The sequence below is a fragment of the Clinocottus analis genome, unplaced genomic scaffold, assembly GCF_023055335.1.
Source record: "Clinocottus analis isolate CAN_PGR_092001 unplaced genomic scaffold, fCliAna1.0.p SCAF_14, whole genome shotgun sequence".
In the NCBI taxonomy this organism is placed as follows: Eukaryota; Metazoa; Chordata; class Actinopteri; order Perciformes; family Cottidae; genus Clinocottus; species Clinocottus analis.
In genome coordinates, this window is record NW_027175865.1 from 1,878,089 (window position 1) to 1,905,940 (window position 27,852).

At 44.7% G+C, this 27,852-nt stretch overlaps 4 protein-coding genes across 6 annotated transcripts in view; all 4 read left to right on the forward strand.

Moving 5' to 3' along the window:
• cica (capicua transcriptional repressor a) overlaps positions 1-3,887 on the forward strand; it is a 36,666-nt gene extending 32,779 nt beyond the window's left edge. For all 3 annotated transcript variants that reach the window (XM_068574991.1, XM_068574992.1, XM_068574990.1), the window contains 3 exons: positions 71-205; positions 313-438; positions 611-3,887. In XM_068574991.1, the coding sequence (XP_068431092.1) occupies positions 71-205; positions 313-438; positions 611-891 (542 nt within the window). In that variant the 3' untranslated portion in view covers positions 892-3,887. The remainder of the gene's footprint in view (positions 1-70; positions 206-312; positions 439-610) is intronic.
• Positions 3,888-4,783: 896 nt separating this feature from the next.
• On the forward strand, positions 4,784-18,080 carry gsk3aa (glycogen synthase kinase 3 alpha a). The gene is made up of 11 exons (XM_068575351.1): positions 4,784-5,114; positions 8,803-8,888; positions 9,766-9,867; positions 10,089-10,172; positions 10,629-10,739; positions 10,839-10,969; positions 11,763-11,967; positions 12,122-12,217; positions 12,933-13,119; positions 13,875-13,952; positions 14,402-18,080. Exons 1-11 carry the CDS (start codon positions 4,940-4,942, stop codon positions 14,461-14,463), a joined length of 1,317 nt encoding a protein of 438 aa, XP_068431452.1. The 5' UTR covers positions 4,784-4,939; the 3' UTR covers positions 14,464-18,080.
• A 1,791-nt stretch (positions 18,081-19,871) lies between these two features.
• Positions 19,872-24,132, forward strand: zgc:91910 (Zinc finger protein 706-like). The gene is made up of 4 exons (XM_068576261.1): positions 19,872-19,942; positions 21,089-21,239; positions 22,300-22,421; positions 22,890-24,132. The coding sequence occupies exons 2-3, from the start codon at positions 21,105-21,107 to the stop codon at positions 22,393-22,395; spliced, it is 231 nt and encodes a 76-aa protein (XP_068432362.1). The 5' UTR covers positions 19,872-19,942; positions 21,089-21,104; the 3' UTR covers positions 22,396-22,421; positions 22,890-24,132.
• A 573-nt stretch (positions 24,133-24,705) lies between these two features.
• LOC137784827 (zinc finger MYM-type protein 1-like) lies at positions 24,706-27,635 on the forward strand. The gene is made up of 3 exons (XM_068575772.1): positions 24,706-26,284; positions 26,370-26,466; positions 26,747-27,635. The coding sequence occupies exons 1-3, from the start codon at positions 24,795-24,797 to the stop codon at positions 27,272-27,274; spliced, it is 2,115 nt and encodes a 704-aa protein (XP_068431873.1). The 5' UTR covers positions 24,706-24,794; the 3' UTR covers positions 27,275-27,635.
• Positions 27,636-27,852: the final 217 nt, after the last annotated feature.

Genomic DNA, 27,852 nt, shown 5'->3' on the forward strand with positions numbered 1-27,852 from the left:
CTACTACTTGTTATCCACCCCTTTTTCATCCGTATCCTTTTCTCTCGATCCCTCACGTCGCGTGTCTTAGAGCTGGAGGTGACGGCCGAAGAACCCGGCTCCCCGAGGAGGAAGACCCATCGGCTCTCCAGCTGCAGCTCGGAGCCCAACACACCCAAGAGCGCCGCCAAGTGCGAGGGAGAGATCTTCACCTTCGACCGAGCGGGTACGACGAGGACGGGGGACGCCGGGCGCGGCAGCTGGGGAAGCGGCTCCCGAAAAAAAAAAAGGGAACGTTGAAAAGTGACACCATGTTCTCCCTCGTCCAACCAGGTACAGAAGGAGAGGATCTTCTCGGAGACTTGGACCGGGTCCCCTACTCGTCTCTACGCAGAACTCTGGATCAGCGCCGGGCCCTGGTCATGCAGCTGTTTCAGGAGCATGGCTTCTTTCCCTCAGGTAGATAGGACGCCATGGGAAGAAGTACCTGAGACGGAGATGCCGCCGCAGCCTTAAAGAATACCACGCAGGACATATGTTCATGCTTGATATCGTACAGTGTTGATAACAACCTCTCTGTCCCCCCCCCCCCCCCCCCCCCCCGCCCCGCCCTTCCTTCCACCCTCTCCAGCTCAGGCAACCGCCGCTTTCCAGGCACGCTACTCGGACACCTTCCCCACCAAGGTGTGCCTGCAGCTGAAGATCCGCGAAGTCCGTCAGAAGATCATGCAGACGGCCTCGCCCGGGACCTTCGAGCCGGGAGTGTTGGCCGGGCTCGCCGAAGCCGGCCCCGCCCCGTCCCACAGCTCCTCCTCCTCCTCCTTCAATCAATCAGCCCGGGAGGACGCGGGGGCGGAGCAGCAAGGAGACAAAGCCAGGAGCCCCGAGGAGACAAAAAGCGAGGCGTCCTAAGCTGGACGGGATCACAGTGACAGTGGGAATAAAAAATTTAAGAAAGAGAGAGAGAAGAATGTTCTTGTGCGAGGGATCCGTTCTACTGGCACTAATCTCCACCAGACCTGGGCAAGAATTATATCTGAACACGGTCGCAAATATTCAAACTACTCGAGGTGCGCTTGATTCGTCCAATCAGACTTTAAAGGAAGAAAAAAAAAGCCTCAAAAGTGGACGAATCACAAGTCCTGACGGGTCAAGTGCTCCTTGCAGTGTTGTTCCCCTCCTCTCCCAGGTATCCAGAATATTTTCAGTTACCACTTTGCCCAGGTCTGCTCTCAGCACATTTGTACAGTAGTTTGTAGTTGGACACACAAACTCTGTGGTGCACACTCACTATCTCCAGCACACACACACAAACCCTGGTGCATAATGTAACCTCCAGCATGCACATGATCCCACATAAACACACACACGCACACACACCCTTACCAAATCAGACTGTTACTCTTGGTTGGCGGTCCCCGGGGGCAGCCACCAAGGATCATGACACACAAAGGCACTTTGTCACTTATTGTGCAGATGCAGTTTGCTGTTGCCAGCCAGCCAGCCCTCCGATGCCATTGACTTGACCTCCTCCTCGCCCCTTCCACTCCTCAGCACAGTGGTCGGGACGCAAACACAACCCCAACGACCTCCACCGATATTCCACGGCCCCTCGATGCTGCAAGACTGACAGCACACGTACGCACACACACGCGCACACACACACACACACACAAACATGGACACATCTGTGCAGTGTGAGCACTCGTACACCAACGACAAAGTCAAACCTGGTCTGACCAAGCCATTGGCCTGCACAGTTTTTAGTGATTGTAGTGAGAAGAGGAACTGAAAGCGTGAAATCGAGTCGCTCCTGGAGGAGAAGAAGAAGAAGAAAAGGAAAAAGGAAGGCAGGAGTTGGGATGTCGTGCGACCAATCTTTGCACCTTCAGTTATTGCCATTATGAAAGACTTGAGTCCTCATTGGCGGGAGCTGATTCTATATGTTTGTATGTCTGTTGGGGTCCCCTCCCCCCCCAAAAAAAGCCTGTGCAAACAGGACCCGTAAAGAGATTATGTAAAGAGACTATGAGGCTTCGAAGAATCTACGTTTAAGTTCGACACTGACTGACCGGCTCCCCGCGGAGCGCCGAGAAGAAAGGCGGGAGAAGAAGAGCGGTGGACGATGCTCATTGGATGGAAGATTCATATTCCAACTATAGGAAGACAAGATAATAATAGCGAATAAGGACAACAACACGATAAAGCTTACCAACAGAGAGAAAAGGGTAGAATTTGAACCAAACTTCTCTGAATCTCCCAGTGGATATAATGTTGCTTTCTCTCGTTATCGTGGCCTGTTTTTTCTCTTGTGGCTCTATTGTGTTTCTTCTCCAGCATAAAAAAAAAGAAAACAAAAAAAAGATCACATAAAAAAAAAACATTTAAACTCTGGACAAAAAAGGGGACAAAATCAGTCTGCGCCCCACCTTTTAATTGTACCTGGGGCGGATCCCCTCCCCTTCCTCCCTCACCCCCTCAGTCCCTCCTCTTCTTCGATTTCTCACCAGACACAGAAGTTGGAGGGAGCAGGGGGCGTTTTGTCGTTTTGTAAAAACGTTGAAATCAGGTGTTTGCACAATTTGTGCGGCCCGTCTCGCCGCAAGTTAAATCAGGAAAGTATTGTTTTTAGAGATTGTTTTAGTAGACGAAAAAAAAAATAACAATGTCTGTATGTTATCAACCAACTTATTCCTCTCCTCGTCCTCCGTTCCCACTCCCCAACCCTTCTTTCGACTATTTTCTCCTCTTCTTTACCTCGACCCCTCAAGTGTTGTTAGAAAGTGCCCTTAAGCACTGGTCCCGGGTCAAGCGCTATGTAGCTCAGGATGGTTCTGGTTAGGGTTAGTTCAGGGAAAGCAGATCCTAGACCAGCCCTGGAGGGCAATCTCTGGAGCCCTCCCCTTTTCCCTCTCTTCTCGACACTTTATCCTTTCCCGTCAAATGGTGCAATAGGACTTCTTTCTTTTTTTGTTTGCCGAAATAGTGGGTGGGTTATTTTGTTTTCAGGGGGAGGCTCTGTGCCATAGATAATAAATCCAATGTCTGTCAGTCAGTGAGAGGAATGAGCTGTTGTGATACTGTCTTTAACTATGGTATAAAACGAAAAAGAAAAAAGAATCACACAATTATTGTTATTGTCGAAGAGATAGAGAGTATAACTTACTAAAAGTCAAAGACAATTTTTTGAATAGCACTTTTTGGCTCTTTGCTTCCTCGGCGGAGAGCGGGGGGTAGTTATTATTATGGGTATCTCTTTTATTTCTCTGTATACAGTTGGATGTGTGAAAAAAATATATATACCGGTATTTCCATATATGTGCATTTAGGTCTGTGTTTGGGTGTGTGTGTGTGTATGTTTTGGCACATGCAGGTAGCGTGTTACCACGACCAACCTCTTGCTCTTTCTCCACACAGCAACATTATCAATAGTATATTTTTCATCGTATTCTACATTCTATATTCTACTCTAGAGACAGTATTTTTATAGTCACCATGACTATTTTGTCCACCATCTTGACTGTTATCAAACCCAGTTGATTCAGGACATATATGAAATATATATTTAGGAAATACAATATATAGATATATATGAATACACACAGGTAATAGAGGACTATCAATTCACATCTCTTCGGGGTTAGGGCTGTAAAAGTGTCAGTCTGCATGCATGTGCAATCACGTGCACGTGTGCACACACCCACACAGACAGATGTGCATCCACACACATGTATGTGTGTACACTGTATGATTGTGCTTAAAAATAAACTGTCCTTACTTTGGAGAAGGAATTTTAGGATGAGCGAGGTGAGTGTTATCTCATAAGCAGGCATGTTGACCATGTGCAATATTTCTAAACAACAACAAAAAAAACTAAATATTGAAAATATTAAAGTTCTAACACAATGTCTCATGTCTTTGAATTTATTTTGCACGCATGGATTTCTCTCGTGTTTGTAGCGTAACAAAAACATGTATGTCTTATTTACCAATCCACATTACAGAAGGGGACAAATGACCTCCTGGTTAATTTAAATATCTACATCTACATCCACAAGAAAGAACAGCTGCAAAGGAATCCACACATGATCACATTTTACTATAGACAAATGAACCCAGCAGGCAAATCCATGAAAACATGAGTGTGTACTTTTCCAACTGGCCTTTATAAGCAACTCAGTGTTAAGTGGGTTTATTGGATTAGAGTAGCCTTACAGATTCAGGTCATACTGGGTCACAGGTGAGTTAAGGTAAGGGGACCTGGTCAGAGAGCCTTCCATAGCTTTAAAAAAGCACTCTGGGAAGCAAAAAGTCCTGGCAGTCTGTCCACTTCAAGAGAAATAAGCCCCTAGGCCTTTAAAATACTGAAGGATGTTGTTTTATCAACACAACACATATTACTGATTATATTAAATACAATTACAAAACAAATATGTAAGCATTGTAACAATGCTCAACCTCCCAAGTGGTCTTTTTTAAAATTATTATTACACTTTTACAAGCAGAAACAATACCAAGGTTTAAAATTTCTTCATGGGCCAGCTACACTACCCAGCAGAATAAAGTGGTGGGCAACTTGTCACGAACAGGCCAAATTATGTTTTTTTTAATGTGATTTCTATACTGTTTAGTCTTTTATTTTTATGGTAATGTACACTGTGAGCGTTGTTCGTTCCTTGGCCTACATCCACAGTCATTTTGAATTTGTAGTTGTTTTGGTTCGTGAATGCCTGTGCAGCAAAGCTGAGCAACAGCTACTTCGAACTTCGTTTCCCAGGTGGCATTGCGAGCGGTCTGTTTCTAGGTGTCTAGCAACAGCTATCAGCCCAGACAGCCGGCGGCAACGGGAGCGGTATTTCTCGGTGTGTCTTTCCACGATTATTCGCTGCCGGGTATCCATAATTAATAGTCAATTGGCTGAAAATAGGGAAAGAAACAACCCTGAACCCTGCACAGAGATATGAGCGGCAGCGGGCGGCCCAGGACCAGCTCGTTTGCTGAGCCGCCAGGTGTTCCAGGAACCGCCACTGTGTCCACCGGATCAGCCGCTGCCGTGGGGAGCAGCACAGGAAAGTCCGGGGTCTCACAGGCCTCCGGCAGCAGCTCGTCGGGATGCTCGAACCTTAAGCTTACCAGTAAGTCCTAATTAGCTTCCAGCTCTTTGTCGGAGTCGGTCTATCTATTAAATTACAGTATGTGTTTTTACCTAAAAAACACATGCTAGTGTTATATTTTATAATCCTGAGGAAAGTCGTTATTGCTCCTGTGGTAGTGGTAACCAATTTGCTAGCATGCTAACCAGCTAGCATGCTAACCAACTAGCCTGCTAACGTTAGCCACTTGTTTTGTATGTTACTAGTTCCCCGTCCGGCCGATGGACGTAACGTTATTCAACCCTACTGATGTCAAACTAAACCGCTTGCTGGTCATTACTGTAACCCAGTGTTACGTCAGTCATATTGTTACGAATAATCTGATTCACTAATGTGAAATTACAACGTGAGGACCTGTTTTATTTCACTGTGGTCAATGTGAGTGAGCAGTAAAACGGGGCTCCGTTGTTCTTTGTGGCCAAGCTGGACCGCAAACACCCGAGCTCGAGTGTAGCATTGAAGGGTCTTTTTTTCGTGTGTGTCGTTTGAGAGTGCGGCATCAGCTATCAGCCCGGAGGAGGGTCAGGGCGCAAAGTTGCCTTTTCACCAAGGTCACCTGTGGGGCATAGGCTTATCAGCAGGTGGCCGACGCCTGGAGGATGCAAGTGATGCATATCCAGCACACAAGCTGGGCTGTCTGCTAGGATGCCATGGAGCAGGTTTCCTCTGTCTGAGGTGGAGTTATAGTATGCCTCTTTATGACCACAGTGACAGGTTAAAGCAGGTGTGTGTGTGTGTGTGTGTGTGCCTGCGTGCATGTGCTAATCCCAACCTCATCATCCATTAGCAGGCAGTTGATACTAGAGCCCAACCGTGAGGTCACTTATAGTTCAAACTGTGTAACCCATGTTTTCTTGCTCTCCCTGCTTTGGCAACACTGCCGCAGGCCCTTAAAGCCCCAAATGTTGCCTTCAGCTGGTGAAGATGATTGATGGATACGTTGTCTGGTTTGGGGGACCTGGAGGCAACTTCAAGAGGCAGGATTAACCCAATTAGCCTGATGTTTGTGAGAGAGAATGATGTGATTTGACATTTATACTTGGACATGGAGAATTAAGGATGTTGTGTTACCATACCAACCAGTGATCTGTTATTATGAATAATAGTGGAGGATGTTTGATGATGAAATTCTAAGGGTTTCTATTAACTACCCCAGCTTTTATAGGATAGTACTCAAGAGAAAGACTCCAGAATGTGGTATTTTGAGACTAAGTTTGGAGATTACACAATAGGGGGGGTGTTACACAATGTTAACCTGAAAAAAAGAGATACAACTACTGATCAGTGGGAAGAAGGTAATACGATTGTTACCCAATGTGATGGAATTTTTCCCTACATAGCTTAGTTCATTTTCTACTGATTTTATTCCACTAACATATTCATATATTATATACACTGAGCCAATGAAACAGTGATAAAACAGACACGGTGACACAGCCAGACATGACCTTTATTATAATAGATTATTGATCTCAGAGATGTTTCAATCCTGTCCGTGCATTTTTTTTTTTCATACTGTAAAAAATGAATGGCAGCGGGGGGGAAACTGTAAGAGGAGGAGCAACGTGGCCGGTCAGGATACGCGTATCCTTTAACCATCTGTCCTACTTTTAACCTGGCGCCCTGCGTGAGTGTGTATTCTGGAAACCGGCCATTGAGTTAAAAGAACCCCGTGATCCAGTCGCTCCGCAGGCCTCACAGTTTCAGCTGTAACGGATATCGCCAGCGTGCCCGCTGATTGATTGACCACCACACTTTAGTCGCCGAGGACAGTTCGCCGTGTGTGCGTGGGTACGGCCGTACGAGAATATCAGGACGTGCAGTTCTGGCTGTAAAAGGGCCATATCAATAAGTGCCTTGTCTTGTTTGGTAAACAAAGCATTGAGTATGTGGACACGGTCAGGGTGATGCAGCACAATGACAGCTGGATGGCAAAAAGACGCTTCATTATTGAAGTGGCATCGATCAGGAGAGAAAAATGAAATCTCTCAACTGGTTTAACTATAAATTATTTTCTGTTTCTAAATTACTGAAATATATATGCAAATTGTAGTGATTGATGGGTAAGGAGGCAGGTTAAGGAGCACAACTTAAGCAGAATGTCTGCGCTTCCTTTAAACCCGACTCATCTGTCTCCCTACAACTGACATTTTACCTCCAATTGTTTGTGCTTTTAACCCAACCCCTCAGGTCAGCAACAAAAAAAACAGCCTTTAGGCTCCTAATCCTGACAGTTTAAACTGTTCATATAATTTACTCCCACTTCTTTCAGCACCATTTTAACTGCTAGTTCAACTCCTTCCTTTCAGCAATTGTACTTTAACTGCCACTTTGAGTGGTAAATGTTTCAACAGCAAAAAATATAAGCTGCTAACATATCCATTTTCATTTTAAAAAAAATGTCCCTTTTAAACATAGTGGATTTGTAAACCTGTTACAGAAAGATCAGAAGTCTACATGTAGTATATTTTTCCTGTATTAACCAGCCGAAATGGCAGCAGGCACTGGCATGCAACCTAAAGCCGAGGGCCAGACTCACACCGAGGGATGCTGCCGTTCACGGTCTGCCTTAAGCTCCACTCCGATGACCTAAAATGTCATAGACAGCCTGAAAGAGGGATGACATTGTTTAAGGGTGGACTAAATAATTGTTCCTCTGGGGATTTGGAGTAGTGGTGTACAGTGTGGTGTCAGTATGATGGTGTTGATGGGTTGTCATCAGCCCATGTGTCCTGCTGAAGCGCCTCTAATTACTACACACAATGTTCTGCTGAGGCGTCCGCACAGACAGAGAATGAAGTGTTATCGCTTGTGCTGTGTGTGTCATCAGTTAAAAGGACTTAGTAGATGACTTTATTTTTGTTTTAACCTCAAATTGCTCCAAAGAGGTGTGTGTGTGTGTGTCTGGCCATTTAGTTAGTCGGACGTTTATAAAAAGTTTCCTTTTGTAAACGTCCGTTCATCATCAGTTTAATTATTGCTCGGGTTCAAAACTAAAGTTTAAAAATAATTTCCGCCCCAGACAACAGGAAGTTCCCTCTAAGGAAAACTGTTCAGGATTCCCAAGCCGTCATGACGGGGAGAGACGTGTTATTAAAGCGGGTTGAAGTAGTGAATGTTTACTGGCCATCATTATGTATAACAAAAGCATTTATTCGAGTGTGTTGCCACGAGACAGCGTAACAAACTAATACTTTTATGAAGGACTGTCATCGCTTTAAAAACAGTTTTTATCAGGACAAAGAAAGCGGTTGGCCTATTTTTGGGTTGATTCCCGGTTTAATTAGTCACAGTGTCTTGAATATGAACTCTACCATTCCTCTCTACTTCCCTGGAGGCGCTGTAAAGTTTGTCATTCGTTCGCCAGGCTGTCATTAACCTAAATATTCAGACACCTGGTCAGTAAGACGGCCCAAACGTTGAGGTTTGCTGCAGCTAGTGTCCGGAGTTGAATGTCCAGGGTTATTGTTTTGGTTACATTGGGAAGCTGTTTTATAACCTCTTGTAGGAGGAGCCAGGAGTTTGACTTTAATCCATAATTTATAACTTCACAAGTTTTCGCACAATATAACAATTACCATTTTACCTGCTGTTACACAGTCTGAATTGCATTCCTAATCAACACCATTGTTGTATTTCCCCCGTCCTAACATCGACCCTTGTGTTCTAGGAGACAGCGGGAAGGTGACGACAGTCGTGGCCACGCCGGGTCAGGGACCGGACCGCCCACAGGAAGTCTCTTACACGGACATCAAGGTGAGCGAGGAAGCCAAACCAAGACCCCTGAGGGTCACCAGAAGAAGCTCCGTCATTTTTTATCAGCAGGAGTCCAACTTTATTAACGCATTACTCCAAATGACTGCAATATATCTGGCTGAAGTTGATAAGATTGTTGATCAATACCAGCGGCTCCATGATTACTTTGCCGGGTGCTGAGTTTTATGGCTTTCAACGGTGACTTTATAGCCTACTTTCTGAAAGCCGTCTATCTGTATGATTTGATAATGTGACATAATTGTGTCAGTAAGAAGCTGAAGGAATTACATGAGTTGAAATTGGTGTTGCATTGAGCGGGCGTAACTCTTCGTACCTTTGCAGGTCCTTCTGGTGGTTTCCTTTCATCACTTCTAAGATTACCTAATGTGTCTGTAATAGTTTGCTCGATCACATTTATTGCACCTTTTGATTTATTATACTGGCTTATCTGCTGCAGTTGAAGGTTATCAACTACTATTAGTATGAAACTACTGAACCGTGGGAGCGCTTGTAAGGAGCACGGCTTTCCGGGTCAAATTGATTACTATAAGAGCATGAAGTCGAGTTCTCGCTCAGATCTTTGTATTTATTTATTTTGCTCGTCAAGCAGATTGCCCTCTAATTGACATAAGTATATTTATAACATGAGTATAAGGTAATGAAACAGGTTCTGTCCTTTCCCTCACCTTGGTATTTTGGCCTACCTTCTTCAAACATGTGGTTGCACCACTCCCCTTTACCCCTTTGTTGTTGTAGCTGGACAGACACAGCAGTCAGAATTAAGAGCCTTATAAAACATGTCTGTTATTTGTACTTCACTGGGTGAGATTTCTTCAGTCCAGCGTCTGACTGTTTCCTCTTTTGCGGACAACCTCAGGTGATTGGCAATGGGTCGTTTGGTGTGGTGTACCAAGCTCGCCTCATCGACAGCCAAGAGATGGTGGCCATTAAGAAGGTTCTGCAGGATAAGAGGTTCAAGGTAATGAACTCATTTATGTGTACTTGCTTTGTTGCCTTTCATCTGCTCTTAAGTCAGGAATTGTCTCCCACTAGTTAAATTTAGTTTTTGTTGTCTTGAAGTATTTAAACCTGTAGTGTGTGTGTGTGTGTGTTCTACGTACATAATGTTTCCCTGTCCTTGTTTTAAAGTTCCTCTCATGCTTGGTTAGTTTTCTTGATTCCTCTGGTGTGTTTTTGCAGAATCGGGAACTGCAGATCATGAGGAAGCTGGACCACTGCAACATCGTCCGGCTACGTTACTTCTTCTACTCCAGCGGAGAGAAGGTACAGCTCGTGTGTTTTATTTGGTTCCTCCTCTGCACTGTTTAATGGTCAAACTAACTTTTGCTAAGTCACCATGTTAACTCACAGCACCATAGTTTAGGAGAGTGCAGTAAAACGGAGGAAATGATGTGTGTGCATAAAATATAACATTACACTGATGCAGCAAAAAAAGGAATATCCCAGAAAGAAAAAGGGAAGCGGTCCACTTCTTGGACTGGCAAATAAAAAAACTATTCTGAATTTAGATTTTGTTGGAGAAGTATGTTACTGGAAGCGAGATCCTGATTGTCTGTTCCTTTTTTTATATTTAGAAAAGTAGATATTCGACTTGTAAATGTCTTGGCAGTTTGTGTTGCATGTGTTCTTTAACAATGGTATCTTTAACAATATGTAGGGCAAAAGTATGTTAAATCATGCATATTTAAGACCGCAAACTCTCTGTCCTGTCCTGTACAGAAGGATGAAGTGTATCTCAACCTGGTGCTGGACTTTGTCCCTGAGACGGTCTACAGGGTCGCCAGGCATTTTAACAAGGCCAAGAGCATCATTCCTATCATATATGTGAAGGTAATTTTCAGTTAAATATCTCTCTACAACTCCAGCCCCATATTATTGTGTTTCTTTGGGCCATTTTGACAGCATGTTCTTACGTTGTGACGTCCTCAGGTGTACATGTACCAGTTGTTTCGTAGTCTGGCATACATCCATTCCCAGGGCGTGTGTCACAGAGACATCAAGCCCCAAAACCTGCTCGTCGACCCAGAAACTGCCATCCTCAAGCTGTGTGACTTTGGCAGGTGAGAAGCGTTTTAACCACGGCGGAGTCAAGAGATGTTGCATGTGTGTGTGTGCAGAACCAACAGCATTACGCCGGTCTGTATTTATGCTCTGTTCAGTTTGTGACATTGCAAATAATATCTTGACGGTTTGAGTTCACCATTTCAATACGGCAGACCAACTTCTTTATCAAGAAGTTTGTTCTCTCGGGTTGGGCCGCTGTAAAATATTTGATCTAGTTTGATAGGGATCCAGAAGTGTACTACCAGGTGTCACCTGACTCAGCAGCCGCTCCCTAGTGGAGCGTAATGAGACTGGGAGAGCCCACAAAGGAGGGCGCGTCGCCTCCCGTCCACTTAGCGGAGGTTATTCACCTCTCCGGTAGTTTGCCGACAACCAATCGGCGAGTTGCCTCGCCTCTTCCCCTTTTGACTCGCCTCTTTCGTTGTCTTCAGATCAAAAAATGTTGCGGTGGCTTAGATTAGTTTTCTTTGAGCCTTGTCAACCAAAAAAAACACATGAATTTTCTAGTAAAAGAAGCACAAGGCGCCCCGGTACCTTAACAAACCTAATATTATGTGAATGTGTTATTACTTTTGCAATGCAAGTGGGATTTATTGCTGTTGACATTGTGGCGAGGCTACGTATTCATTTGTTACATTGGCAGGATAAAAACTTCTGTAGTCTTTTGGGAGAGGAATAAAACCAACAAACACTCGAGACGCATTTCCTCCACAATCCCACCCGCACGGACCTCCGCCGTTCTTTGCTGCCATCTTTGTCGTATTGATCCGTTTTCTCGTTCGTCCCCAGCGCCAAGCAGCTGGTCCGCGGAGAGCCCAACGTGTCGTATATCTGCTCTCGGTATTACCGCGCCCCCGAGCTCATTTTCGGTGCCACAGACTACACCGCGAACATCGACATCTGGTCAGCGGGCTGCGTTCTGGCTGAGCTGCTGCTCGGACAACCCATATTCCCCGGTGACAGCGGGGTGGACCAGCTTGTCGAGATAATCAAGGTGAGTGTGTTCATATCAGGCGTTTTGTGTGCTGCAGAACCGATGGGAGGGTTCACTCGTAATTCCCCTGCTGGACATAAACTTGGTTTGTGTTTAAATAATCACACCGAGGTGTCAGTGGAACGCTGCTCATTACCGCTCCGTCTCTTCTCAGGTGCTGGGAACACCGACGAGGGAACAGATCCGAGAGATGAACCCAAACTACACAGAATTCAAGTTCCCTCAGATCAAAGCTCATCCATGGACCAAGGTGAGGACACACACACACACACACACACACACACACACACACACACACCAGCAGGGCAGTCGGTATGCACACACATACATGACATGTAGAATGAATCTACGTGTCAATGGCTGATTTTTACAACACTCTTCACAGGGTATGAGACACATATTTGTACATTTTTGTGTGGAGAGGACTCTGCAAATGGTTTGAACTTCTACATGGACACAACGGTATTTGTTCAAGAAAGCGAGAGACTTCACACCAGTTTCTACGAACAAAAGAAGAGTATACCTGTGGACGTGTTGTCGCCCACACGGTCTATTTAAATCCGCCAGTGGAAGCGCTTTAGTGCCCTCCTGCTGGAAGTCGATTAACCCTGTGACACTTTAAGAGTACAGAAACCAAGTGAAAACCCAGAGAAGTCGCCCTTTTAACACTTAAAGCGGAGAGCTTTCTACTCCAAAAACTGCGTGCCGTTGCTTTTTATAGATGCCGAACTCTTCTTTCAGGGGTTTCTTTGTGTGCCTCCTTGAAGTCCTACACCTTGTGTGCTATAATGAAACGATGTAAACAGCAGAGTGTCATGCTAACCTCCAACAGATGATACATCTCGCCCTAGCAGCTCCTAGCAGGTTTTGATTCTTTAAAACCTCTATATATAAAAAACCTACTTGCATTGATGTTAGAAAATGTGGGATTTCTGGGAAATTCTTACACTTTTCTCGTCGCTCAGGTGTTTAAACCTCGCACCCCTCCGGAGGCCATCGCCCTTTGCTCCCGGCTGCTGGAGTACACGCCGGCCTCCCGGTTCTCGCCGCTAGAGGCCTGTTCGCACGCCTTCTTCGACGAGCTGCGCCAGCCAAACACACGACTGCCCAGCGGCAGAGAACTGCCGATGCTCTTCAACTTCAGCACCACAGGTACACACACACACACACACACACGAGTAGAAGCACACTTTCCTTCTGCGCCTTGATACTGTTGGCGGGTGGAGTTTGCTGGCAAGAGAATACTTGACAAGGATTATCTTTAGTAACCTTGTCAGGGTTTTTTTGGCGCTTTGTGCAACACAAGCGCCTTATTGTCTAACGATTATTTTAGTAATCGATTAATCGGTCAATTATTTTTTTGATTAATCGGATAAAAAATAATAATTTTAAAGGATTAATTTGCAACCTTTTATTACAAAAACAGAACTAACAGTGCAAATTCACAGTGTAACACATCTTAACAATAAAGAATTGATAAAAAAATTAAGAAATACAAATCAAAAAACTTAACAGGATTTGTCAGAACTTGTTCTCTACACTCACACACATGCACAGACACACACACTCACTCACTGACATGCACACTCACAGACACACACTCACAGACACACACTCAGAACTTAGAGAACGAGACGATATTCCAGAAGTAACACTCGGTGTATCAACGGATGACTTACGGACTGCACTTGTTCATTTGTGTTGACGTTGTGCTCGATGGATTCATCGGCGTCTGCTTCGTTAAACACGGTGGCGTCTCGTGGTTTTGCTTTTTTCTGCCAACGCCGTGACCTCAGAGGAGGTGCCGTTAATGCAGCGCACACTATCCCATTGTTCTGTGGGGACGCCGTCCTCTCGGTAAATGACTCATCATGAAATAAAAACCCCTCTTCTTTTATCTTCTGCAGAGCTGTCCATCCAGCCCCAGCTGAACTCCAGCCTCATTCCTCCTCACGCTCGCTCTCACACAGCTGCTTCCACCCACGGTGAGGAGCTCTTCTGTCCTCGTTGTCACAATGCGGTCGTCAATATCGCGGCGGTGTGGTATATAAATAATCATTGCAAAAGGAAATTTAACCATCACAGTAGAACATTTGGAATTAACTTGGCACATTTATTTTAGATGTGATGTACTCAATTTGTTCTCATAGTCCTTCAGGATGGAACTGACTGCTTTTATACAAAATGATTATTTATTTTTTTTTGCAGTTTTCTTTGACTTGATTTTGTTTCTTTTTTACAAATGTTTGACCTGCTGAGAGTGATTTTCTTTCTCAGCACTGTTATTGACAGCAAAACATGCGATTCAAACCAAAAGGAAGAAATCAAAGATATCAGTATTTTCTTAAATTAAGGCTTTATTATGTAAAATACTGCTGTCGTGTCTTTTGTGTCGCTCCTCTGACTCTCCTTCGTTGTCTCTTGTGTCCTTCAGATGGTACCGGCTCCGATTCATCTCAACTCAGTTCAGTACCCGGATCTCTTAACAGCATCTGAAGCAGCTTCTCGCCTTCCTGCGAGCCTCACCCTTATCTCAACACAGACACACACACACAGGCACGCGCGCACACACACACACGCACACACACTACTGCTTTCCTCCATGCTGCTTGCTCTCCTCTTAGATGATCAGTTTTTGTACAGTAATTGCATTGAACAAACAAACATTAGCTCTTTAGCTGCCAGCAGTCGAAACTACGGCAGGTGATTGTTACACACACACAAACACACACACAGACACACACACAGAGAGAGAGAGACGTCTCGCTGCTGCTCAGGTGGTCTGTGAAGGTTCAATAGTGGGGGCTGGTCCTCTGTAATATAACCTTTTTCTTTCTTTCTTCATAATTGTGTTTAATTTATTTGACTAATAGAACGCGTCATCTGGTCGCAAAACATTTTGTCGCCAGAGTTTTATTTTATTTTTTGTTATATTCGTCCGTGTTTTTTTGTTGTTGTTTTGTTTGCATCTGAACTGTGCACTGCCTGAGCGAGATCAGAAGTAGCCCCACGTAGGTCATCAGGGTAAAGAAATGTTTTTGTTCAACTCAGGGTGGGAGAGCGGATGCCGGGGACGATGGATGCCTTCGTCCTCCAGCCACGTCATTTCAACCAATCCGGCCCGGTGTTAGGGTTTAAATGAATCCTCCTCGTCTTGATAGTTCACGCGCTCGAGTGGCAGCTGGAGTGGGAAAGCCTCATCAGCAGCCATCGTCCGTGTTGTGTCTCTTACCTGGTTTGGGGTTCAGCGGCTTGTTTGCTTCACGCAGACCGGGCTGGAAAACCACCAGAAACCGGTCCTGCCTGTTTCCTGATCCAGAGTTATCTCTGGTTCCTCCGACATGACCTCAGTTGTCGTTTTAAAAAATATAGGTTATATATTTCCAGCGTTTATCAGTGATTTTTGTTGGATTTATTCCCACACCATCCGGGAGGGCGGAGGTGTTTTCATTCGTTTAGACACCCAGAGTAAGACCCCCCCCTCTCCTCCAGCTCCTGCTTTTCTCCTTCACCTCCAAACTAACTTATTTAGACCTGTAGATGTTGTGAAGACAGTGTGCGGCTTCGGCTGAAAGCAGATCTAGAAAACGAGCCTTTTTGAAAGGGAAATGTGTAAATATTAGTACGTCACTGGACGCAGCTCGGTACGCTGCCTGCTCTCTGTCCTCGCAGCTCGTTGGTTGTGTTCACGGTTTAGATTTTTAAAAAACAGCAGGGCTCTGAAACCGCTGTCCTACGTCATCGCAGCTCGTGTCAGAGAAGCTAGAGATTCTGTATCACAACCATCGATACTTCTTGAAGAAACCTTTACTTTGACCAATTTAAGTCCCTTTTTAAACCAAACGGAAGAAAAATAAAGAAACCGGACAGCCTTCACTGCTGGAAATGTGCGAGACTGAGTGTAGACGTGTTGGGGGAAGCGGCTGTAAAGGTGTCTTCCACGGAAAATTTCTTTTATTTTGAGATTTTTTAAACGGAACAAACGTTCATTGTGCTCATGATGTGCTTCACGTGAAGCAGTGAAAACGTCTCAATCGGGGCGGTTGCAGCTGTTTTAAGACAAATGACACATTTTAAAGCTGCGACAAGTATTTAAACGTGGCGCCTATTTTATCATGTTTCTGTGTGTCAATTAGGACAAAAATAATAACTTTTTTGAAGTCGGTCCAGTGCTCAAAAGCTCTGCAACGTCATTCTTCGGGGGAAATGTAATCGTTCCTGTGAGTTCGTCGTGTTGAGTGCAGGAAGCGCGACTTGTTGTTCATTCAAAGTCACCTGTGAGTTACTCAGACAGAAGAACATGAAAAATCCAGAAGTTACCCTTTTAAATGGCTCCCATTTACAATTCCCTATAGTGTCTGTAGTGGTACAGAAAACAATAGGCTTGTCTTAACGTTTAGTTTTCATAAAGATGTCGTACTAAACCGTGAGATCCCCTGGAATCCACCGGCAGATCAGACGCAATCCAATCAAAAGGATCGAGAGCCGAGTGACATGAACCAGAAACATGAAATGTAATCCTGTTGATTAAATGCAGCGGAGAAAGTTAAGAACGCCTGGACGGGGATTTAAAGTGGGGGCGGGGCTTAACGTCAATGTATTTATTAGTTTTTTGGGTACGAGAATCGGATGTCGGTTCAGCCGAAAAGAGGCTTTGCAAATGGCGTCTGCAGGTTCTCTGTATAAAAAAACCTCAAATATCTCTGAGTACAAAACGCCGTGAACACACAAGCGAAGCCGGATGGAAGGCTTCGTGTGAATAGTAGTGAAACGGGAATTTTAAAGAAGGACTTCCTGTTAGGACGACCGTGTTTGTGCGCTCCTTGTAATTCTATCTTTGAGAGCACCAATTTGGAAATCGACCCCCAAAAGACAGTTAGAAAATAGCCATTTGAGGGGGTCACGGGTCAGAGAATGTATTATCTCAAGAGCAGGAGGCCATTTTCCAACCTGCAATGTCTGAACAGTGTTTTTTGGGGTTAGAGCAGTCAACAATACAGATGTTTAGTAAGCAGTACAGACCACTTGAAAGTTTGTAGTGTAGTATATTTGATACTATCGCTCCATGCCTCCACCTGCAGCGTCCACACTGCGGCCATGTTTGCTTTTTCTCTTCCTTTTTTGGTTTCTTATTCCAGCACATCGGGCACATTCACATTGGTTTGATACGAGGAGAGTGGAGCGCATCTTTCATTCTCTTTCCCACCAACACTCCCTCCTCCTCCTCCCCCCAAAAAAAAGCTCACCTGCCAGTCCCGCGGGGCTCATTCTGCTTCCTTTGCTCGACCCGATTCCCGACCAGCCGGTTCGGTTCCCTCTGCAGGGCGTTCACACTCAGAGCCGTCAGACTCTCTGTGGCCATGAAAAGGTGTGACCCCGGCGGCGGGAACGGAAAGCACCGGCCGGAAAAAAAACCCCTCTAATCTCGGAAGCCACCTCCCCCCCTCACTCTCCTTCTCTGTTCGCACGTGTAAATACCACTGGTTTTTATTTTCATCTTTTTACTTTTTATGACAGAGTTGTTTATATCTTACCTCTCCTCATCCCGCCGATGAAGCAGTCTTAGTTTGTGCATTTTTGTAAATAAGTTTCTTTTATTTTTCACAATTCAAAATGTAAATACTGCGAAGAAGAGAAAAAAAAAGAAAAAAAATCAGCCTCATGTTTGTTGATGATGTCTCGCCTCTCTCTCTCTCTCTCTCTCTCTCTCTCTCTCTCCCTCTCTCTCTCTCTCTCTCTCTCTCTCTCTCTCTCTCTCTCTCTCTCTCTCTCTCTCTCTCTCTCTTCTCCTTCCCTCTCTCCCTCCATCTCTCTCGTGGTCCAGTGAAAAATGTAAAGTCGCCGTTAACGGCGTTGTTACTCAGCTGTCCTCCCCGTTCGGCCCTCCGAGGGACCGTCTTGACTGTTGAATGAATATTTCAAGGGTTCTGTTCCAAAATGCTTCTCTCTGTTCACTCTGGATGGAAAAATATACTCTCTTCAAACATTATGTGACCCCTCTAAAACTCTGAAGCAGCGAGGCATGTCATGTTAGCGTGGCAGCGCTCTCTCCGAGCTGCTCGTCTCCATCTAATGTTGATCCACACCGTATAATAAACGCAAACTGTCTGAAACGATGGTGTTTGTTTTTGCTTTTTTATGATTTCATTTAGAAGAGCTTTTTTTTTTTTTGTAAAGTCAAAATGAAATAATGACAAACCAAAAAGCCCTTTTTACCCTTTGAGATCACATCCCTTGTCATATTGTATATCTATTTATCGATATATGAATTTTCCTTTTTGAAAAATAATCTATTTGTATTTTTATGTCAAAATCCAATCCGCTTTTCTTCCTGTAAAAAAAAAACTATGACGTGTGCTCACGTAGACTGTACATTTACCACCAATAATGTAAAGCTAAAAGCTGCAGATGATTAATGAATCGCAATCTGGGACTTTAATGCAACGGACTCCAAATCACACGTGACGTGCTGCAGGTTCCCCACCAGGGGGCGCTGTTCAGTCACTTAGTTCTGCTCATGCAACGTTTTTATGTCACAAGTACCTCCTTCCTCCTGCATCAGTAACCAGCAGGACACACATACACACCATGTGAACTTTAAAGGCTTAAAATATGTTCCAGTGTTAACTTGAGCCTCAGGAGGAGTTGACCAGACCATGAAGCTCTGTCTTCAACTCTCACTGACATTGAGACCTGTTTTTCTTTACACAACTTTTTACAGTCAGTAGTTCTTCCCCAAAACTTAATGTCCAGTTCCTTTTGAACTCGTTTTGGAACAGAACTTTGTGTGTGGTGACGGATTGCAATATGTTATTACTGTGCAGTATTAAGAAGAAGATCAAGTAGGTTTAGCTACAGGTCACTGGTACTTTTAGAGAACGTGATGTCTCGTGTCGGACTAGAAGTCTCAACCTGATGTCCTGCTGGGACTCGACTCGGGTCCAACGGCAGTCAACATATGCTAATGATCACTGCTCATACTTTAATAAGTGGACAATATTCTTTCCTCCAGTGCCGTTAACGTTGGTGTCATCCTGCCCCGTGAGGGAGGGAGAGAGAGAAACCTGTTCGTCTCTGTTCTGTGTATGTTCTGTATGATATGGACTCATTTACTGTAATAAAGTGATGAAACTGTCTCTTCCGGACTCTGTTCCTGTTTCAGAGCTCATGAACTCGACACAAGTTTAGTTTCTCTAGTTTTTGCGTGTGAAGTTTGTTCCTTCCTGTCAACAGATCCTGTGTTGGTTTGACACCAGTCGGAGATCTCCGGCCACATGCGGACCAGTTAAAGCTGGGTTAGGCGTCATTTGGCCAAATAATTTTAATCTTTCAGCAAATTGTAATATATTTAAACACGATATTGTAACACTGCAGATCTAGTGAAGGAGATGAAGCCAGATAACACTCAACTATAATAACAAAAATGTACTGAGCAGCATTTTTTTTTTTAAGTTACAAAGTGCTTCACATTGTTGAACCAGAATTAAAAAAGCAATATTGGATTAAATCCAAAGTGGCAGAAATAAAGAAATACGGAGGAGGATTAAACTTTACTGATAAAATAAAATAATCCTTTATCAGTCCCTCAGTGGGGAAATAACAGCTTTTACAGATGATTTGCCTTGTTTCAGTATTGCATCGGAGGACTTTACAATCTGTACACATGACATGTCTGACCTCACATCAGATGGGAGCTGAGCAAATCTGTTAATAAATTCAGGTCATGTCAATCAAATTTGTTCCATACGTTTAATTTCCATTTAGATTGAATGCATCTCGATTTCGTTTAGGAATGTGTGCGAGCTGTCTCTGACTGCTGGGAGGCTGCAGTTCGCCTCCAGTCCTGTCGGCGGCGCTGCTCGTTTCTCTGGCCGGTTTTTAACGAGATGCGACGTTCAATAGAACCTCTTTAAAGTTCCTTTGGTTTTAAAAAAAACGAGACCAACAGCAGAGCAAAGAGAGTCTAATCTCGAAGGTAAATCCGCTTGAAAACGTATATTTGTATAAATATTCAACTGTCGCGGCTTATTACGGGGTTATATAACAGTGACTTGTATTCGAAATTGTTTTCTTTATCCTCCCACAACATTGAATTGCGTCGTAAATTGGAGTCACACGCACTCTTAGCTTCTCAAGCTAGTTTAGCTAACCGTGTTAGCAAGGCGGTGCCGGTTGACCAAAGGCCCGCTAGGAGGATGCTAACAAGCTATCTGATCGTTTTACACAAATTATATATAGTACTGAGTCACCGACGCTAATCCCTACAAGTACGAGCACATGGCGTCGGTATGTTGCTGGAACGGTTCCACAATTTAAACGGAAACGCCATGTTTGCGGTGTTTTAGCGTGTTAGTCAACATGTAAGCGAGCTAGTTGAAGTCGAGAGCTAAACGTTTCAAAACGTAACGTTGAGTTTGGTAAATCGGCGGGAACAGCTGATCAAGCAGACATACCAAGTTACTAAAGTTATATGAATTAATTAAGACCTTGTGACTAAGCCAGTCTTAAGCAGTTCAATGGTAACGCTGTTAGCATCCAGCAAACTAGCTAACGTTAGCTTGTTAGATGTTTTTCTCTGGCTCACGTGTGCAACTGGCATTGGGTGAACAATACTACTGTAGGCAGGGGATTAAATACACGATTTAAGTGAAATTAAACCTGCAATGTTATATCATACCAATCTGCAAACCTACAACTTCAGTTACGAAATGCACCATGTTGTTAGTTATTAAGTACACATGGTTAAAACCAGTTTGATCTAACACTCCTGCAGTAATTCCCACGCTCATAAAAGTCCTAATCTTCAGTTTTTGTTGATTCGTGTTTATTAGTTCTGATACTGTTGAGCTGTACAGCCTTATACAAAGAAACGTGTTATTTATTTAGTTCACTCTCGTTTATAATTGTGATAATTTGCAAATGTGACTCATTTAATCTCTAAAACAGGTTCAGTTCAGACTCATTAGACCAGCTTGTCACACCCTAAACTCACCAGCTGCTGGTGATTTTCCACCCTGCATTTAGATATAACAATCGAGTTGTGTGAGCAAAACTCCATGATCGACAATCTTGGACTTTTTTAATAATAACCTGTGACTTTTTTATTTTGTTATTCCTGCAGGTCAAAGTTGAGGGCCATGGCTCGCGGGCATCAGAAGATTCAGTCTCAGCAGAAGAATGCAAAGAAGGCAGCCGAGAAGAAGAAAGGCCAGGCCGCTGACCAGAAGACTGCAGCGATGGCCGCACTGGTCCACACCTGTCCCGTCTGTCGGGTGAGTACAATACCCTTTTGCTGACTGCTGATACGATTTAGTTGCAGAACTTTTTTCCTACATATATAATCTACAGAATATAAGCAATTCAAAGGTAGAGGTAATGCATATTTTTGTATTTTTATTTAAAAATACTTAATGTGATTAAAAAGCTTATAAATGGGTCATAATTCCTCTTAAAGATTTGTTTTATGTTGCTATGAAAACAAATCCTTAAAATTACTGGATGTATTACAATTTCTTTCCTATAACTACATTTTACATTTGAACGCATCATGATAGCATTTTTATTCACTTGTTTTAATGGAGTACAGCTTGAACGCACCATGCAAGTAAACACAACCTCAGCAGCTTGGCTGAACTGTGATCACAATACAATAAGTGTCTTGAGTTAGTTTTCTCAAATACTTGTAAGGTTGGTCCTCTGCTATTTTGATCTGGCAGTTTTGATAATTTGTAAACTGTCTCATTCACTCAGCAGCTTATATGTTTTTTGTGTAGCTGTGATGCTGCTGTCTGTACCGCTGTGTGCTGACGTAACTTCCATGCGTTGGCGGCACACGTGTGTAAATGTGACGATACGTAAACATGAAACTGATTCATTGAATCAATAATGCATCTTTAGGGTTTAGCGGTCAGCACGGTATAAATAAAATTCTTACGATTGGGCAACTTGTTTTGTTCTTGTAAAAATGTACTCTTCTCTTTGTCTTCTGCTTCGGTCACGGCACCAGAACATTGCAGGCATGTTAAGACTTTAAAGACTGTCAGTAGGAATATTGTTCCCAATCTCATACTTATATGAAACATACTACAATCCACTTTGAATACAGTATAACAGTAATCATTGAGCACTGTATTTACACTACTAATGAGAGTACTGCTGTGAAGCTGCTGAAGTTTGCTCATCCTTACTGCCTCAGTCTTTCTCTTTGTGAAATCAAAGTGGCCCGACTGTGTCAGTCAACAATTGAGAAATTGTTTAATTACTTAAAATGTCACTTCTAATTTGTTGCCACAAGATACACATAATTGAAACCATGATTCTGTTTTGTTTCAGACACAAATGCCCGACCCCAAGACCTTCAAGCAGCACTTTGAGAGCAAACACCCCAAGTCCCCCATGCCCGCTGAGCTGGTGGATGTTCAGGCCTGATGAACTGCTGACTGGACCCGAACCTGGTGAGACCAATTAGGAACGGTTCTCTCTTGCGGTCGCTTCAGACCAAAACCCTGACAGTTGGGTGCAATTTAATCACAAGGCAATAAAATAATCTCTCTCTGAGCCCCGGGGGAATTCTAAGGAGACCATCATGCGATTAAACCTTGTGATTATCACAAATATTAAACATAATTAGTCATGTACCAGTGAAGTGCATTATGCAGTGTTATTGTGCATTTACACAATAACGTGCTTCTTTAAATGGATGGATTTATCTGTACTGTATTCATCCCCAGGGGAAAATTAGTTATTTAAATATAGTACACAGTATATCCATTAGAAATGTAACCTTCATGGTCTTACACTTGCCATAACGAGCCCGCCTCCAGTGTAGAGTTGAGTGGGTGTATCATGAAACAAGTGATGCTGCTAGTTTCTATGAAACGTAGAAAACACTTTAAAACCTTTTTAAAATGTGTTGCTTACAGACGCACAGTGACCACGGACAAAATATTGAATCACTGCGCCTGAAGGATGTTGATGACGAACACCGGACCGTCAGTATTCATGGACACCTGTTGGGATGGAGGGATGAGCTGTGTACGTACTTGTGTTTGTGTAAGAGAAAACAATGACGGGGGCACCGCGTACACCAGCACCCCACTTTTATATTTATTACGTACAACTACCTTGCTATCCACATGGGGGAGAGGGATCTGCCTGCTAACTATGATAAAAGACAATGTGACTAATTAATGGGAGATGTGATGAGTCTGAAAAAAACTTGGGAAGGGGGAAAAACTATTTTTGAATATGCGGCTAGCTAGGAATAGCTTTCACATTTAGGACCCCAACATTACAAAAACCCTTTGCAATAGCTCATCAAGTGATGGCATTAACCGCCAAAGATCACAAATGCAACCTAAAGGAATTAACTATTCAGATCTGTGGGCTTGAAGCGAGTGGCGAGAATACATTATTTGCCCAATATTTAACGTTAGAATATCGATTCTGACAAACATGCAACCACCAGGCATTGCGATGCCGTTAACAATTTCAATGTAATGTTAAAGTCTTGCTAACTCTTCTGGATGCCACTAGCATTGCCAAAATGTGCACGCATATTTTTGATAACGTCGGCTGTAAAGGGGTATATTTAATCACAATAGATGTTGCACTGCTGTGGAGTTCCTTGTCACACTGAACACGTAATTACTGGCCTCAGCCATCAGTGCACAGCCTCTGCAGAAGATCGACATGTTCACGACCATCGGCCTGTTAAAATGCTAAAATCCCAATGTGTGTTTTTGTTCATGGAAAGATGTAGAATTAGTATTTTCGTCCAACAAGACTCGACAGCTTTGCTTCCCCTGCGCTGCTCCACAGGTGTCCACACTCAATAACACGTACAACAGTACCTCGCGTTAACGCCCTGCAAGCCTCATAGTACGTCTACCTTCTCCCCAACACAACCTTGGCAATAACACCATCCATGTCCCTCTTGAGTTAAATCCAGGACCAGACTCGCTCTGCGTCCACTTCCTCTTTCAGCCGTCTGTTCCTTGTTTGAAGAAACCGTAATTGGCCCAAATAATCGAGTTAAAGAAACGTGTTCATTAACTGCCGAAATGATTAATCCCCGTTTTGGTTCTTTATATGTTCACTAGCCGGCAGAAACACAAATTTTCTTTCACTGTTCCCCCCTTTTCTTTTTTTTTTTTTTTACCCTTTTCAATAAATTGAATAATGTATGTAATGCTACTGGTCTTCTTAGCTGATTCTGTGTACATGTCGAGATTAAAGATGTAATTACTAATTAAATAATTGTAGAGTATGTGTATGTCCACCAGTGTTTTATACAACCAAAGTGTTTATTACATTAACGAGAGCACAATGTTAAAAAAAAATACAGTTTCAGATTACGTCCAGCATTCAAAATGTGACTTAAAGCAGAAAAATATTGCCTTAAAAATCAACTTAAAGTAACCCCATTAAGCAGAATGTCTCTTTTCAATTATTGCTGCATCACTCTTAATGTTGCAGCTGTTAGACGTGTAACTCTTTATATAATATATATATATAATATTTAGTGGCGGCTGGCCAATAGAGGACCTGTTTTTGATGTATGGACTATACCCAGTAATATTTGTAAATTGTGATATCTGTTTAAAATATTTGCTTTTCCTGCTTGTCCTTTCTGCACGTGCACGTCTCTGCTGATTGGCTAAACTGCTTCTTGGACCCGCCTCTAAAGGCGGGTCCAAGAAGCAGTTTAGCCAATCAGCATCCATTAAAAAGCTTCACCGCGGGGCCATACTCAGCTGGCCCATAGGTGCGCGTGCCAGTCTCTCCTAGTCAGTCTTCTCGTCTCTCGCAGCGCCATTTTAACAACAATGGAAACTCATAACTCCGTCAAATCTCTCCTCCAATACCCGTTCGAGAGGAGGACTTTGGCGGAGAAGCTGCTGGTGAAACATCTGGGCCCGGACCAGCCCTCTGACCTGAACATAAAGCAACAGACCGGCGTGAACGGGAAGCTGCACATGCGCAGCTTCAGGAAGGACTGGTACACGAGGAAGCCGTGGCTAGCCGGGTGCAGCCATGCTAACGCCGTGTTTTGCTTCCCGTGTTTGCTTTTTAAATCCACGGGGACAGATTCCTCATGGACCGACACGGGGGTACGGGACATGAAACACCTGTCCGAAAAAATAAAGCAACACGAGAGCACCAGGACGCACATGGACAACTCAGTCAAGCTCGCCATTTTGGGCAAAGTAAACATCGCTCCCCAGCTGGACGACGCACACAAGCGCGCGGTGAAGAAACACAACGAGCAGGTGGATAGAAACCGCCACGTTTTATCCAAAATAATCGACTGCTTGAAGTTTTGCGGCGCGTTTGAGTTGGCCGTGCGTCACGAGACCGACTCCTCGGACAACGATGGCGTGTTCAGAGGACTGCTGGATTTCGCCGCCTCCCTCGACGGCGCGCTGGAGGAGCACCTGGAGACGGCCAGCGGGTTTCACGGCACCTCGGAGGCGGTGCGGGACGAGCTGCTGGACTGCATGCTGTGCGTCACAAGGGACCACATCCTGGAGGAAGCCAAGAACGCCGATTTCATCGCCATCCAAGCGGACGAGGCGACCGACGCGTCCCCGCACTGCCAGCTGGCGCTCGTGCTGCGCTACATCGACGCCGGCGGCCACGCGCAGGAGCGCTTCTTCGAGCACGTCGCCGTCCGAAACGCGACCGCGGACTCCGTCGCCGCCGCGCTGAAGCAGCGGCTCGGCGCCATCTTGCCGAGCGGACAGACGGACAAACTCATCGCGCAAGCGTACGACGGCGCCGCCGTCATGAGGGGGCCCACCGGCGGAGTGCAGGGGAAGATCCTGGACGTGTACGACTACGCGCAGTATGTGCACAGCTACGCGCACCGGCTGGACCTCGTCGTGCAGCAGGCCACGGCGCGCGTCCCCGGCGTCCACGCGTTTTTTTCGGACCTCGGTGGAGTCTCCGCCTTCTTCTCCGGGTCGCCCGAGCGAACCGCCGCGCTGGACCGCGCGGTGGCGCAGAGGCTCCCCGGCGCCGCCGCAACACGGTGGGACTTCCAGGGCGTGAACACTGTGCACGCGCACAAGGAGGACCTCCTGAAGTGTTTCCAGACCATCAGGGACTTTGGGAACTTTGATCCTCAGACTGTCAGAGAGGCCGCGGGCTTCGTGAGGATGCTGGAGGACGAGACCTTCTGTTTCTTCCTGGCTTTGTTCCACCAGATAATGCCGCACGTGGACATGCTGTCAACACAGCTGCAGAGGAGGAACATCGACCAAGTCTCCATTAAAGCACTTGTGAAGAAGTTCACAGACAGCATCCTAACTATCAGGTAAAGAACTAGATGTACTGCTACTCAGGTGTCAAAGTAGATTTCTAGAAGAGGCAACTTCAACTTTATGTTTTTTTCTTGCCAGGACCTCTATTTCTTCTCCGTGTGAGGACCAAGGATTTGAGCAGCAGCCCAAAAGGCGAAGGATGCTGGGACCAGAAGAACAGAGGCTGGCCACAGAGGTACTGTGACATAGTTGTTGATATACATACTTTATACACACTCTCTCACACACACGTACTATGTGGGTGTGTATGCACGAGGCATGCTAATTAGAAAAGTAGTCAAATATTCAATAAGTCGACTGTCTCTTGAAGGGGAGATCATGTTGGTAACTGACCGTCTGATACATTTTAATGTGGTTATAATTTATCATCCAAAGTTATTTGTAAGATTTTACATGCATTGTATTTTGGAACATGAGCACTTTCAGCAAAATGGCTTTTTAAAAATCTTGTCCAGGTGTGTGACATCATCCTGATGCAGGCAGAGGAGCGCTTCTCCTTCACCCAGCACCTCGTCAGCGCCACGCTGTTGCACGGGGAGCTGTTCCCGCAGCACAGCGCGGCGTTCCCCGAGTCGGTGCTGGAGGCGACCGTGGAGGCGTACCCCATGCTGAACCAGGCCAAGCTGAAGACGGAGCTGTCCCTCATCTACGAGAACGGTGAGTTCAGGGGCTGCCGCGGCGCCGTGCCGCTGTACCAGTTCTTCATGGAGAACAACCTCCTCAGCACCCTCTCGGAGACGGCCACTCTTCTCAGGATCCTCATCACCACGCCCATGACCACGGCCGAGCCCGAGAGGTGTTTCTCCACCTCGAGGAGGATCCGGGCCTTCCTGAGGAACGCCGTGCCACAGGAGCGGCTGAACGCTCTGGCCATGCTCTCCGTGGAGAAGAAACTAGTCAGGGACATGCCCGGCTTCAACCAGAAGGTCATCGAGAGGTTTGCCACCCGGCCGGACAGAAGAGCAACGTTTCTTTATAAGTAATTGGGGCTCGACGCGTTAACAGCGTAGTTTCTTTTTTTTACATTTGGAGGGGCTTAACACTGGCTGCACTTTTAAATGGATATTTTAATTTTAAGTCCCTCCCCTCTTGGTATCACTACATTTACAAACACAGCAAGACCTTTTTCTCCTCACACACTCTCTCCAGAACAGTGTTGATGTCCTGAACAGCTGTGGGCCTGCAAACATCAGGAGGCTTTACCGACGAAGCCATCTTACTGAAAAGTCCACGCGCAGTAAACTCCAGTTGTGTACTTTATTTCATGCTCGACCGCTTTACCTCACAGGGAGCTTTGCTACATACATGTGTTTATACTGTTAACTTCCTGTTGCTCCAGAGTGCCTGTTGTATTGTTCAGAGAACATTACTTTAAAATAAAAACATGCAACACTAGTTTTTCCTTCATTATTAAATTTCACACACTGCTTTGATCACATGACTTTATCTGATTGCGTTTAGAAGATATGAACCAATTCATACAACTTCAAATATCCTCACAAACTGTGTAGCACGTGTCAACACTGTGTCCCTTAACGTGTCCACATGTTTTAATATTTAA

Bases quoted from the DNA above. Each gene is read 5' to 3' on its own strand.
- LOC137784827 (XM_068575772.1), top strand. From the start codon at position 24,795: ATGGAAACTCATAACTCCGTCAAATCTCTCCTCCAATACCCGTTCGAG. The intron at 26,285-26,369 runs GTAAAGAACTAG...TTTTCTTGCCAG, and splicing joins GACAGCATCCTAACTATCAG to GACCTCTATTTCTTCTCCGT. The intron at 26,467-26,746 runs GTACTGTGACAT...AATCTTGTCCAG, and splicing joins AACAGAGGCTGGCCACAGAG to GTGTGTGACATCATCCTGAT.
- gsk3aa (XM_068575351.1), top strand. From the start codon at position 4,940: ATGAGCGGCAGCGGGCGGCCCAGGACCAGCTCGTTTGCTGAGCCGCCA. The intron at 8,889-9,765 runs GTGAGCGAGGAA...GGACAACCTCAG, and splicing joins TCTCTTACACGGACATCAAG to GTGATTGGCAATGGGTCGTT. The intron at 9,868-10,088 runs GTAATGAACTCA...GTGTTTTTGCAG, and splicing joins TGCAGGATAAGAGGTTCAAG to AATCGGGAACTGCAGATCAT.
- zgc:91910 (XM_068576261.1), top strand. From the start codon at position 21,105: ATGGCTCGCGGGCATCAGAAGATTCAGTCTCAGCAGAAGAATGCAAAG. The intron at 21,240-22,299 runs GTGAGTACAATA...GTTTTGTTTCAG, and splicing joins ACACCTGTCCCGTCTGTCGG to ACACAAATGCCCGACCCCAA.